Consider the following 14250-nt stretch of genomic DNA (forward strand, 5'->3'; position numbering starts at 1 on the left):
GAGTTAGTCGTCTTTTCAAGAAAGCATGATCCCGCGCAGCTTCAGCTCCATATGATGGGAAGAATGATCCAACAGGTTTTAACTTTTAAATACCTTGGGGTGTGGTTCGATTCCAAATGCACGTGGGGAGGACACATTAGGTTTCTGATAACAAAATGCCAACAAAGAGTAAATTTTCTTCGAACAATAACAGGATCTTGGTGGGGTGCTCACCCGGAAGATCTAATAAAATTGTATCAGACAACGATACTTTCAGTGATGGAATATGGATGCGTTTGCTTTCGTTCCGCTGCAAACTCTCATATTATCAAACTGGAGCGAATTCAGTATCGTTGTTTGCGAATTGCTTTAGGGTGCATGCATTCGACACATACAATGAGTCTTGAAGTTCTGGCGGGAGTTCTTCCATTAAAAGATCGATTTTGGGAGCTTTCATCACGCCTGCTAATAAGATGTGAGGTGCTGAATCCCATGGTAATTAATAATTTCGAACGACTAGTCGAGCTTCGATCTCAAACAAAATTCATGACAGTATATTTTAACCATATGTCACAGGAAATCAACCCTTCAAGATATATTCCTATCCGTGTCAGCCTCCTAAATGTCCCTGACTCAACTTTATTTTTCGATACATCCATGCAGCGCGAAGTGCGTGGAATCCCGGATCATCTACGTTCGACGGAAATCCCAAAAATATTTTCAAGTAAGTTCAGGCATATTGACTCTGAGAAAATGTTTTACACGGACGGATCGCGAATTGAAGAAGCGACAGGGTTTGGTATGTTCAACAATAATGTTTCGGCCTCATTTAGGCTTCAAGAACCTGCATCTGTTTATATAGCAGAGCTAGCAGCAGTTCAATATAGTTTGAGTGTAATCGTCACATTAATTCCAAACCATTATTTCCTCTTCACAGATAGTCTGAGTGTAATTGAAGCCATTCGCTCAAACATGACTGGCAAGACTGAACCGTTTTTCCTGGGCAAAATAAAACAGTGCCTGAACGACATATTGAACAATAATTATCTAATCACTATAGTCTGGGTCCCGGCTCATTGCTCCATTCCTGGCAATGAAAGAGCCGATATTTTAGCCAAACGTGGTGCTATTGAGGGTGAAATTTATGAGAGACCAATTGCTTTCAACGAATTCTATAGCTCGTCTCGCCAAAGAACACTTGCCAGCTGGCAAGCTTCTTGGGATAAAGATGATCTGGGTCGGTGGATGCACTCAATTATTCCGAAAATATCGACAAAGGCATGGTTCAGGGGACTGGATGTGAGTAGAGATTTCATTCGTGTGATGTCTAGACTCATGTCCAATCACTACACGTTAGATGCACATCTCCTTCGAATTGGGCTCTCCGAGACTAATCATTGTGCTTGTGGCGAAGGTTATCGAGATATTGATCATGTCGTTTGGACATGCGTGGAGTATCGTGATGTCAGATCTCAACTAATAAATTCTTTGCGTACCCAAGGTAGACTATCCAATATCCCAGTTCGAGACATTCTTGCTTGTCGTGACCTTTCATACATGAAACTTATTTATCATTTCATAAAGAAAACTGGAGTTTCAATTTAATAAAGGCCCCTTTCAAGACTTAGTTCTGATCCCAGCTGCGTCCATGAGTTCAACCAATAGCTAAATTAGAATAAAAATAATGTAATGATACAAACAAACTCGAAACAGTTTATGAAATTATTAACAAAATGTCTGAAAATAACAGCTTATTTTATAATTTATAGAAGTTAATCGTTTGGTTCAAATAATATTTCCGAGTAGATTTCATAATTAATGACGAGTTACCTAAGATGATATTTAAGTAATAAGAGAATATGTTTTAATAAATGCAAAACGTTGTGACTATGTTAGAATTGAATTAGGATAAGAATATTATGTAAAAGTGATGCTACGGCGAAGAAAAACTTATGTAAACTGCCTTAAGAAATAAACGTATTTATGAGAAAAAAAAGAGCTATAATTTCACCGATCAAAATAAGTATAAGTAGTTTATAACAAGATCCGATATACTCAATTTCATTTCGTAAATACAGTCAATGAATTGCCACGTTTCCTAAGATATTTTGAAAAAAACCCCTTATTCGGTCTCTACTCCGTGTACGTAATTGTTGGCGGTGCATGTTCACCTCAAAATTCAATCCTTTGGCACTAGTTTCAAGATTAACTGTCAGTAATCGGTTGAAGTTTATATGAATATCGATTTAATCCAATAGATACATTCTAAACACACTTGTTTAATCCTCATGTGCAGGGTTTCAATGAGCAATAGATATTCCTGTTTCTTTCACCAAAGTTTAGCCACTTTCACTTTCACAATAATCTGCGAGTTTCACGAGAAATCGACCCAACCGAATCGCCCGGGATGAAAATGGAGACTAAATTCTTCTGTGAGATAAGGTTATGCTTCTAGTGGCCCGGATGCTTTCATAATTCGCACCTTCTTCCTCAAAGATTTCCCAACAAATCACCCACCTGCGGACTGTCAAGGGGCACTCCGAACAGGGGATTGTTCGGAACATATCCTGTTTCCGGCTCCATGGAAGTTGTACTACCGGCACTCTCACATGATATATACATAGCTCCTCCTTCCTGAGGGTCGTTACCGTTGTTATGGTTGCAGTCGTTGATCCTATGACGATCTGAAAGCGAAAAAAAAAGAAATATTTTTCAATAAATGCTAGAGCATTATTCCAACAATATCTTGCCACATCCTTTTATTATGCTAGTGCTATCTAAATTCCATGGGTGCGCATTCCCTTCCGCCAGAAAGTACAGCAATGCTTCCCATTATATGCTCGTTGCTATGCTCTTTCACGAACCACCGGCCCGACCATAGCAACAACCAACACATCGAATTGAATTCGTATTCCCGTACCACACATATCAACAATCCCACAATGCCGTACCAGTGCTCTGGTTGTCGACATTTTTCCTCTCCCTTCCTCGATTGGTACGGCGTGGAGAAAAAGAATGGCACAACCAACTTCTGTGTCTGCTGGCGTCGCGCGCAACCAATCACGTGCCAGCGTTTGCAATCGGAATGAACACAGTAGCACTCTTGTGAAATGGGGTAATCGACTGCATGGGAACCTTCATTGGTAACGCCCCGTTTCGATGCACTCGACCTACGTAGAATGCGTTTGGCGTGCAGATGCAGTAGGCTCAGGTAAGTACAGGATTGAATATTTTTCGCATAAATTTGCTCAAAACTGGTTATGAAGAATAGAGGGAAGAAGTATCGGTTTAATTCTCCGATTGGATGCAGAAATGGAGCTAACACTGGAACAACTGACGTGATTTTGATTTTGTAATGCGATTGTGCACTGTTTTCGATTGATTTATTTTTTTGAGATGAATTTGCTATTAAAAAAATAGTTTCTACATAATAACAGTTTATCATACAACAACAGAGTAGGAGTTTTATTATAAGACAAGAAAGAATCTTTGTAAAACAATACACCAAAACCTCAATTTACGCGCCTTATATATGTATATATGTATTCATATATGCACGGATATGTGCATATATAGGTATATGTTTATACATATATATAAACAATTAGCTTCACCAATTTATGTATGTATAAAGATGAACACATATATGCACATGTACGTGCGTATATGTATACATATATACATATGTAAAGCGCGTGAGGTTTAGGGTCTAAAAGATGAAAAAAATAATAATTTTTTCGATTTTTTTTCAGAATTATCGTTTAACAAAATAAATCCAAATGTTTTGCATGTTAAAAAGCATCATTCGAACAGCATTTTGTGATTTTTTCGTGGAAAATATATTAAGAAATAAGCCGGAGAAGAGGTATTTTTTAGGACACTTCTTAAAAATCATGATTTGCGGTGTCCACTGTATTTCAGCGCAGATTAATCAGAAGTGTACAAATCAAAGCAGCAAAGTTAGAGTAGAAGTTTTCCAAGACCTCAACGTTTCTGTTTGATTTTTTTAAATTTCGATGGTTGTTCGAAGTGAAAACTACGATTTTTCACGAAAAAATCTCCCATTTTGTAGCTGTAAAATCTCCCCAACGTAACAAACAACGAAAAGGAAAACGTTGGGGTCTGGTGTTTTATATGTAGAAAATGTGTGCAAAATTTAAAAAAAAATGGTGCAGTAGTTTTTGAATGACGATGGACACGCACTTCCAAAACCTGCTTTCGAAAAAAACGCACTTGAAGTTTTTTGTCTATAAAATCAATGGAAACAATTTACTACTCAAGGAAGCACGTAGGGTCTAATTTTTTTCAAAAAATCATATTTTTTCTTTTATAATTTGTTACAATGAAACATTTCAAGAATGTTTTGTCAAGTATTGAAGTCAATCAAAGCAGTATTTTGGGCCTATGCGCCGAGTTCTTATTTCTTCGCAGTATGAGATAAACGAAGATGAAGGTCCATAGCTTGCTGAGTTTTGTTCCGATAAGCTTGAAAATTTCACAGAATATTCTTGAAATGTTTTACTATACAAAAATACAATGAAAAAAAAAAACATTTTTCAAAAGTGTTAGACCCTACCCGCCCCTTAAGGAAATTAAAATATTATGATTATTATTATTATACCGTTTACTTACACCCGACTTTAACCTACCTATGGACGATCGCGGACATTCAGCGTTCCTTCAATGATGTTTACCGTCAATTAAGTATATCAAACAGAATTTATTCGGGATAAAATATGTTCAAAGTAAGCAATTCGAAAAAGGAGGAGTTGCTTTTTAGTAATAACTGAGCAATTAGGTTTGTAGTACATTTCAATATAAATTATAAAAGAAACGCGTTTAAATCATTGAAGATTTATTGACGTTACATTTCTAATGCATATGAGCGTTCTGATTAGACTTCATAAAATTTGTAATATAGCATTTCGACTAAAATGAAACAAATATAATTTTAAAAGCATGATAAATAAATTGTATTGTTTTAATGGTTCGTCTTCATTTCGTTGGTGCAAAGCAGTTCATATTCAAAAGTTAGTGCACCGTAGAAATTCAATATGAAGCACAAGGAAACACATTTAAACTCTAAGCAATATTTAGCAATATTAACATGTCATAGGTAACAAGTGATTTACACGGTATTCTTGTATCCTGACCGAATGTCACATAAGAAGGTATAGGCCTCCTCAAGCGCATGCGTAACAAACGTATGCCATTTAGAATACCGGGGAAAAAATTCTTCCACTTTTCTTTTTCGATAGAGAGAATCTCTCCGTATTGGGACATAGTTTTGCGAATATAAGAATCGTTGACGCTTGAGGGAAGATCATGCACACGCACTTCTATAGCACTTTCTTCCATATATACTGGAATGTTGTACTTTATATTTTCATGCTCCACATTATTATTGTCTTTAGCGAATTGAATTGCATCCAACTCTTTCTTAGAACTGGATATAAACAACATTATTGGTCTTATTGCATTGAAGTAAATGTACACGTTTAATGTCAAGATGCATTTGCTCCTTAAGCAAACCTTCAAGTTCTCGTATCGAAGGTCGAATTTTGCACTGTCTGAAGTCAACAATAATTGTATTCTTTCGTACCGGCGGTAGCTTTTGTTCGTTTGGTTCACTCATTTCGAGATCGTTCTATTGTTCACTACACAATACTGTACTAGGTTTCTTCTGTCCCCGAAGTAAGCGGTTTTGGTTTATCGACTGACTTGGATGAGATGTGAAACCGAACTGAGACTTAATGTTAGATGAGCTTGAATGTTACTGGTTTCGACTGTAACTTGAGTTCTGCTTGCAGGTGCGACTGTATGAATTTAAATGCACCTTTTACCAGCCAAGCAGATACATGCTTCTGTGGCTCAGTCGATTAACAGACGTACTTGCGATCCAATGATTCTCGGTTCAAGTCGCGGCGATTGCTATTAGTAATTTTTTTTCAACGAATTTCATGTCATGGAGTCTTAGACACAATATTAAATGTTCTTCGACGTAAATTTGCGTGAACTGCGACGCTCCATTTATGTGCACGGGTTTTTTTAAGTGTGCAGCTTTGAGCATAATTAAGAAAAAAATTTCCTCTTTTGCTTCGCCGCATCAAGTGACGGTATACGATTTTTCGAAACCCTACACCCGGTAACTCCGGAGCCGGGAGTCGAATGCAGACGAAATTTAGAAATTCAGAGAGGTACCAAAAGACTTTTCATTTGAACCTGAGTTTGTGAAAATCGGTAAAACCATCTCTGAGAAAAGTGAGTGAGTTCCATTTTGGAGTGTATGACTACACAGTAAAAAATTGTGAAATTTACAGCTGACAGAAATCCACATATGACTCAATTCATAAGAACGTAGTTCGTAAAATAACTGAATTGTGCAAGAATTATTCAAATATGTAACAAACTTTACTATCTAAATTTAAACTTATACCTACGAATTGTGCAAACGGAATTTCCCGCAATTTCTGTTTCTGTGCAGTAAAATAAATTGACTAATATTGACAATATTGACAATATTTTTCAGTGTTTCATAGAATGCTTTTCTAAAGCACAACTCTACGAGTCTAAGTATTACATTCTGACGAGTCTAAATATTACATTCTTTTCTGACATCCCGAACATCAAGAATAATCAGTTATAGCCTAGAAATTCATGTTGAAATCATTTTTAAATCACCGAACGGAAATCAACTGGCCACTGTCAATAGCCTATCCACTTTGGTAAGCTCTGCGAAACATCGGACAAAAGAACACAAACACGTAAGGACACCGAAGACTTTTCTACTCTAACTCCAAGGAACGGACGAACGACGGCACGACTAATAAATACCAAACCCCTCTAGATGGTGAAATAGTCACCTCTCTCGCAATGCAAAGAACGTCGAAAAGACCCAGGAAAAGAAAAGTCTGCAACGATATGGTTTTCTACATGAATTACAAAAGTCTTATATTTAAACCTTATCTCTTGGTGAATTACCATAATGGTTAAACTCGAGGTTAAATAAAGCATATAACTAATTAACTAACTTCATTTATCACAGAAATTCACCACAATCCCAAATTATATGAGGTTATTGAAAGACCACAGATAACAGATATACAGGCTCACATATAAACTGTGTGTAAAGTTAGCTCAATCCGCGTGGCGAACACTTGCACACGATTTGGGTGCCGCTTTCGCATGAGCCACAATGTTGGATACAACATTCACTTCACGCAAGATTTTTGTTTTGCTGTTGGTTAAAATGGTAAGTTTGTTTTTGTCGTGAATACGACTTACTTTACTATGGGGCGCCTTATCAAAATTAGCCATATGGAAGAATGGGCAGAACTTAATCGTGAATATCTCGACTTGTATTAACGGCAGCAACATAATTCTTTCACCATTTCATCAAAAATATGATTAGGAATTTAGGATAATATTTTGAACTGTGTAAGATAACCACAAACAACTCAAAAATTAAGTTTTCTCAAACTTTGAAAACAACGCGGCAAACTCCTTACTTTTGCTTCGTGTTTTCGCGCAAGGAAGACGATTTTGAAGTAGTCAGGCACATATCTTCAACTGAACGCATATAAAAGGGGAACCGTGGTTCAAAATCGATCCTCTTCGAATCAGAAATCGAATCTTCATCGGAGAATGCACCTACTGGGTGGTTAAAAACCTCAAACGCTCAGGTCGCAGTTCTCAGTTAGTTTCCGGTCACCGAAGCGAGAAGACATATCGCTACCGTTGCTTTATAGAATCGTAAGACCATCAATACTGATTGGCCATTGTCCAGGCCCGGTGAAAGAGGTGGGTACGGTGGGTAGCACTCCCCACCCGAAAATTTCAAAGCTGTACCCACTTGAAATTTCGAGCAAAAAACAATTGTAATATTAGTATTATTTATAATAATGAGAATATTTTTATTGTAATTCGGAATAATAAATAATTTCAAAATTATAGAATGCTAGTTCTCAACGTATAGTAAGGATGTAAAGATATACCGCAGAAAGGTGAGACGTGACAAGGGTCATTTGAGCAAGCAGAAATCTTTTAGTAACTTAACTTTTCCCTTCCAGTAGAGGAACCGAGCTTAAGCATCTCATCAATGCGAATCATTCGAGTCTCTGATATACCGGAAAATACCGATAAAGGTATTTTACTCTTTACATTCCTAACCAGCAAAAAAAGAATGCTGTAGCAAGTAGAAAGTAACGTCTGGTAGCTTTGCCGGACTTAATAGTAAATGGTAGAAGACCTTTATCGAAATTTTCCGGCAGATGTTTATGGTCAACTCTTCTGGTAGAAAGTGAAAGTTAAGTTACTAAAAGATTTCTACATGATCAAATGAACCTTGTCACGTCTCACCTTCTATATCTTCACATAAATAAAACCACTCGAAATCTTTTGACGTAGGACTACATTTTGATTTTTATACTGGAGTGCAAATTCAAAATACTGAAAACCGTACAAACAGTGCTCAGGTTTTGAACATCTATATCTTAATCATTTTTTATTGATTTTCTATATCATTACATAAAATGCATTAGAAATATTGCTACACTTTAATTGGAGTAGATGAATATATATCTAAAAAATCATTTTTCAGATAATTGGTGATCGGAACTTCAGTTAGCAGCGAAAATCTTTGTCATGGTTTTCTTTAATAAATACGACAGTTTTGTATACATAAGTTCGCTTTTAAGAAAATCACTCATTCAAACCAAGATTCTGTATCGAATAGACTTGTACACTTTGTGGTTCAGAAAAGAGGAAAAAATTGCTAACACACCGTTCAAAAAGTCCTGGAACTAACCAGCAAACCATAATTGCGTGTGCAGGAGTATTTTTTATTCATCAACATTATCATTTTCAAATGACATACAATCGTTCTAGCACTTTAATAATTTTTCAATGCCATCCTTATGGAATGATTTGTCAATGGCCTAAACATCGGCTTCAGTTGCGGCGATGACTGTTTTATTGGAACCAAATATTTAGCCCTGGCGTGTCTTTTTCTGATCAGGACAAGCAATCGCTGGGGGATAGGTAATTGTGAATAACGCGGGTGAGGAAACAGATCGTAGCCCAATTCGTTTAATTTCTTTATTGTTTTCATCGACTTATGGCACGGTGCATTGTCTTGGTTAACGGTGATTTCTTTGTTATTCTTAGGAGGCCGTTTTTTACGACTTCGCTCTTCAATCGCATCACTAACTCAATGTAATAATCACTTTTGATGGTACTTTCCTGTTCAAGATAGTTGATGTTAATTATACTTTTATTGTTCCAGCTACCTGTTACGTTTTCATATGGCTTTCCCAGTCCCGGATATAAATAGTGGATCCATGTTTCGTCCATTGTTTAATACCAACGCGTTTCATTTTATTGCGGTAGACTTTTGTTGATTATGAGCGAACACGGCACCCATTTGGAAAAGATCTGCCCAGATTGTACAAGATCGTAAAAGAATTTCCAGTTCATGTGCTAACCACCTGAGCACATCTAATGTCACAAATTTTGATTTTGCGTTCATACATCAAAAGCAAAGCCTTGGTATTACATTTCTGTAGTGGAATTCGACCTTCTGTTTCACCAGACTTCGCAGCCGATTCAGAGTGTACAGAACCATTGCATGGCTGGTGGTACGATTCTATTAACACTGCGAATGACAGTATAACCAACATTCTAAAAGAAATAATTTTGAAAATTCTCAGACACAAATAAGTTAAAACGGATCACAAAAGACTGCTGCCTCAATATTGAAAACAAATATTAGAAGTGATTTTGAAACCAGCATAAACCAAAGATGCGAAATTTTGTTTCAAAACTTTGTGCCGAAAACTCTTCAAACTTCTAATTTACGCGTTTTATGAAAAGTTTCATAGAAACAATATTTTATTAAAAACGACTTTTCACTTTTTAGGGATAAATATCATTTCCATTAGAATAAAGGAATACATACTTCAAAATAGTGGGTCTTTCTCCCCGGTATGAAAAATTACCAACCTGGGTTTTACATGTTTCACCGGCCCTGCCATGGCCAGACGTTTTTTGTGATAAAAGGAAAACAAACGCAAGACGCAAAATCATTCTTAATCACGATAATGCAAACTCTCACACATTGGCTCAAACAACCGAATATTTGAGCACCCAAAACATCGAACTGATCGCCCTATAGTCCTGACTTGGCACTAAATGACTTCTATTTGTTCCCTTCCGTGAAGAATAAACTGCATGGAGAGCGATGCAATACTCCTGAAGAAGCTGTTGAAGTGTTCAAACAACATGTTTTGGGGGTACCTCAAGGAGAGTGGCAAAAATATTATGAGTATTGGTTCAGGCGTATGCAAAAGTGTATTGATCATCTACACACTTAAATTTTATTGCTAAATCTCGGCAAAAAAAAAAATGCCAGGATTTGCACAGCCGAGTGCTCGGTAATCGTCTCGGCAAAATGTGTAATTACTAAGAATCTCGGCAATCCTAAATTTGATAAATGTCAATTTTTGCCGAACTTATCAGCAGAAATTTTGCTATTAGCTCGGCAAAAGCGATCCGATTTGAATCATGAATTGCATAGTTTCTATTGTTCCCTAACACCTCTACCTTGAAATAAGCAGATATTTGTATATATTTATAAAAAGTAGATAGTTTTTGACTTCACTTATCTTTTAACAAAATATAAGAATCTTTATACTTCATCCAATTTATAGGTTCTCCTGCTTCACGAGTAATGGCGAAGTGGTGCTTTGCAAAACTGACGAGAGGCATTAGATGACAGATGTCCCACCGAGTTTCAGTAAAAGCTAGTTCACTGTTCGAAATCTTGGCAAGTGGATATGCTGATTTCGGTATATTTGTTGTTCACTGACAAGTTCATCTAATATTATGCAAAACTTTGGCAAAAAAACGTGCTTTACCGAGATATCGGAATACTACTTTAACGAATTTCGGAAAAAACATGTGGATTACTGAACAATCAGTAAAATGTTCTGTTGCCGATCTAATTCGGCATTTCAATATGCCGAGCTCGAGAATCGGTTTTAAGTGTGTAAATTTTGTGTGGGAATATTTTGAAAAACAATAAAGCCATTTTCGATCAAATAAAATACTGGCATTCAGTTTTAGGCCAAATATATAAGTAACAACCCTCATATAAATAAGGTTCCCATTCCACATGTGCACAAAATGCCATGGTTTTCTTAGCATGCACGTACACGCTCTTTGAACATAACTCATGGTTTGAGTTGCGATTACTCAAATTCATAAACTGGAACAATATGTCAAAATTTGAGTATGGATTTGAGTAAAGTAAACTCGTTGCCATGAGTTCTCTCGCATTTATTCATACATTAGAGTAATCGTTGAGTTTTTAAACATTTTGGGTGAAAAAAAAACTTCTTGCAGTTCAGAGCATTTTCATTCTTGGAATATTCTTATCGAAATAGAGAATGCAAGAATACGTCGTTTTCCATTGCCGTTTCTAGATCCGGTTTTGAAAACATGAATCAACGTCAATCATCGATGTTTTGTGGTTTCAGTTATGCTTAGTGAAAAGCCCAACATAAGGATATCAAAATAATGCAATTTTGACTAAAAACCGTTCAGAAGGATACGGTTTGGAATCACTATTTTGCGCATTCAAAAGAAAGAAGAATAACTTTGTATATGAAATTAACGAAGAAAAGTTTCTTCATTTTGAGTGCAAGGAACTCAAATTTTGAACAAAATATTGTTTTCTTATTTTGAGTAAAAATTACTCAAGTTTCGACAATTTCGTCCCTTAACTCAAAAATGAGTAGATAGGTGGTAACTCAAGTTTAGAGTACGTGCACTTTTAATGAATTTGAGTGATGTGCCACTCAATTTTGTGTTATGTTCAATGAGAGTGTAAGCTATAACTCATACTATGGTAAGCTGAATACAAAAAAAAAACGTTCATGTGCGTTTGATGAAGAAAATTACTAAAGAAAACGGAATCAGCCACTTTGCGACACGGAAGATCGTAAAGGAAGTCGAAAACTCACATGATTATCAACCGCATCCGGGAGCTACGGGTCGAGCAATGTAAGAAAATTTTGAACTTCTTCAAGCGAAAGAATCCGGGAGCATGAAAACGTGTATATGACCAAGTATCCTGCTACCGATATTGTGCTTAAATTGGTGGTTTCCGATGGCAAATAATGAACTCGGTATTTATTCCAAAAGGGAACATGGTAAACACGTAGGTCTATGTCGGGATTTTAGGTATGTTTTGCTTCGAACGGTCCGAGGCCAAATGTTGTAGTTCAACAAGATGGAAATCTGTGCCACACCTCACATGGCACTTAGGAATGGCGGCAGGAATATCAGAGAACAGGATATGTGGTCACCATTCAGCTCCGATCTTGATCCGTCGGATTATTCAATATGACGTATCATGAAGGCCAAAGCTTGTTCTAAACGAAATCCGAACACAATAAGACTGTTCCAACTGACTTTGTATACATCAGTGTTCAGAACAATAGCATGGCTAGTGTAATGATCATATACTAAGATTCATTCCAGGTTCGGTATCGACAGGTCTTTGATAAAATGTACCTTATTCGCACACGCGTATTGACGCTTTGCGTTACGCTTGTATTCTGACAGCAATTTTACACTTTGAACCAGTTTATGGAATAGTGTACAGACTGCTAACTTGGCTTAAATCATATTTGAATAAATGTTTGGCTTTTCAAACATACTCTAAGAATCAAGTAATGTAACATTTAGTTTACTGCACCACTATCATCATCAGTTCCTAATCTTCAATTTGCATGTAAATGACATTTTCATACCTATGAAAGATGGCAAAAAACATTTGCATAGGAGTTAGAAATGCGCATGACGCAGTAATGATCAAGAATCTAAAATTATATTTCATATTTGGTGTAGCAAAAGTCTACTTCAGGAAATTGGGGAAGAATGCATTTCAGTTTGCCAATAAGGGAAATAAAACTCCACTTCAACCAACGGGTGAAGACACCAAGTGTTGTAAAAATGTAAATGTCAATATGCTAGGATTCGACGCATCGATCATAACTGTCAAAGTTCGTGCACAATTAAATTATTATAGAGAATATCATATCAGTTAAGAATCATCTGAAATCGTTGCGAATCAGTCTTAACCCACGAACCAATCTCGCTGATAACAGAAAGCTACTTGGAATGAGTTAGCCGAATTTTGAAAGTCACATCTAAAACTAAACTGCATTAAAACAATTTCAAGTTCATGTTTCTTCAAATACAATTAAATTTTCCATCATATGAATTTCATGAAAGATAGATTCGAAACATCATTGGAAGTGTAATAACCAACAGAATGTTAAAAACCTGTCACCATACAGTTATTAAAAAGAAACTCTTAGAATGTGGCAAAAGTAAAACAATTTCATGGAGTTGTTAAAACAAGTCGTTGATAAAAGTTGTGTAAAATACTCACCCAGTATGTAAAAAAGAAATTTGAGCAAATAGAACAAACTTCACAGATACAACAACAAAAATACTACAACGTATAAGCCAGCTTACTAAACATTTCTTATTTTAAAAAAGCCTCCAGTAATGCGAAAATCGCCTTTATACAATAGCATTCACACATTCGTATCATAATAAGTAGCACTTGTTTTTCATGACATTAGTCACACTTTCGCTGCACTTTGATATCTCCAAAACTTTGACGACAGCGAACTCAAGCTGGACCGGCATCCCTCTGTTACACTTTATTCCGGAACTTTTTACCGAAGAATACCGCTTCCTTCGCTGGAATCCACCGTATCCAAGTGGTCAACACGCGGGAACCTGCAGGACTCTGCATAGCTACAGAAGGGTAATGCAGGACATCTTGATCCGACCGACGAGAGAGTGATCAGTTTTGACAGAGGATGTATTGTTCTTGTGCTGAACCAATCGTTGGCTGCTACGGTCAAAGGAACGGAAGAAAGAGATCAAACTCCGGAGACGCGACTGACAGGGGACACGATATCGATAGGTTGAGGGTACTTCGTAGACTGAATCGGAGTACAAAAACTTACAAACTATCAGCGAACGACATAATATCGCCGCCTGTCCGTTCGGCCGACCAACCATCACCCGTCAGGAACCTCATCAGGTTTTGCCTCCTCGTTTTACATAAAAACATACACATTGTGAATACGTGCTCCTATCAGAAAGGGACCGGGCGGGTGGTAGGGCAGGGATAAACATAAACGGGCGCAAGGACAGTGCGCGGCGCGGAAAACACCCTCTTTAACTCGGCCT

At 36.9% G+C, this 14250-nt stretch overlaps 1 protein-coding gene across 1 annotated transcript in view; it reads right to left on the minus strand.

Annotated features, from left to right (window-relative positions):
- Positions 1-14024, minus strand: part of LOC131426059 (protein glass) — a 46091-nt gene extending 32067 nt beyond the window's left edge. The window contains exons 1-2 of the mRNA XM_058588491.1: positions 13436-14024; positions 2497-2663 (exon numbers count right to left, since the gene is read on the minus strand). Coding sequence (XP_058444474.1) covers positions 2497-2601 — 105 coding nt within the window. The 5' untranslated portion in view covers positions 2602-2663; positions 13436-14024. The remainder of the gene's footprint in view (positions 1-2496; positions 2664-13435) is intronic.
- Between the last annotated feature and the right edge of the window lie 226 nt (positions 14025-14250).

The sequence above is a fragment of the Malaya genurostris genome, chromosome 1, assembly GCF_030247185.1.
Source record: "Malaya genurostris strain Urasoe2022 chromosome 1, Malgen_1.1, whole genome shotgun sequence".
NCBI lineage: Eukaryota > Metazoa > Arthropoda > Insecta > Diptera > Culicidae > Malaya > Malaya genurostris.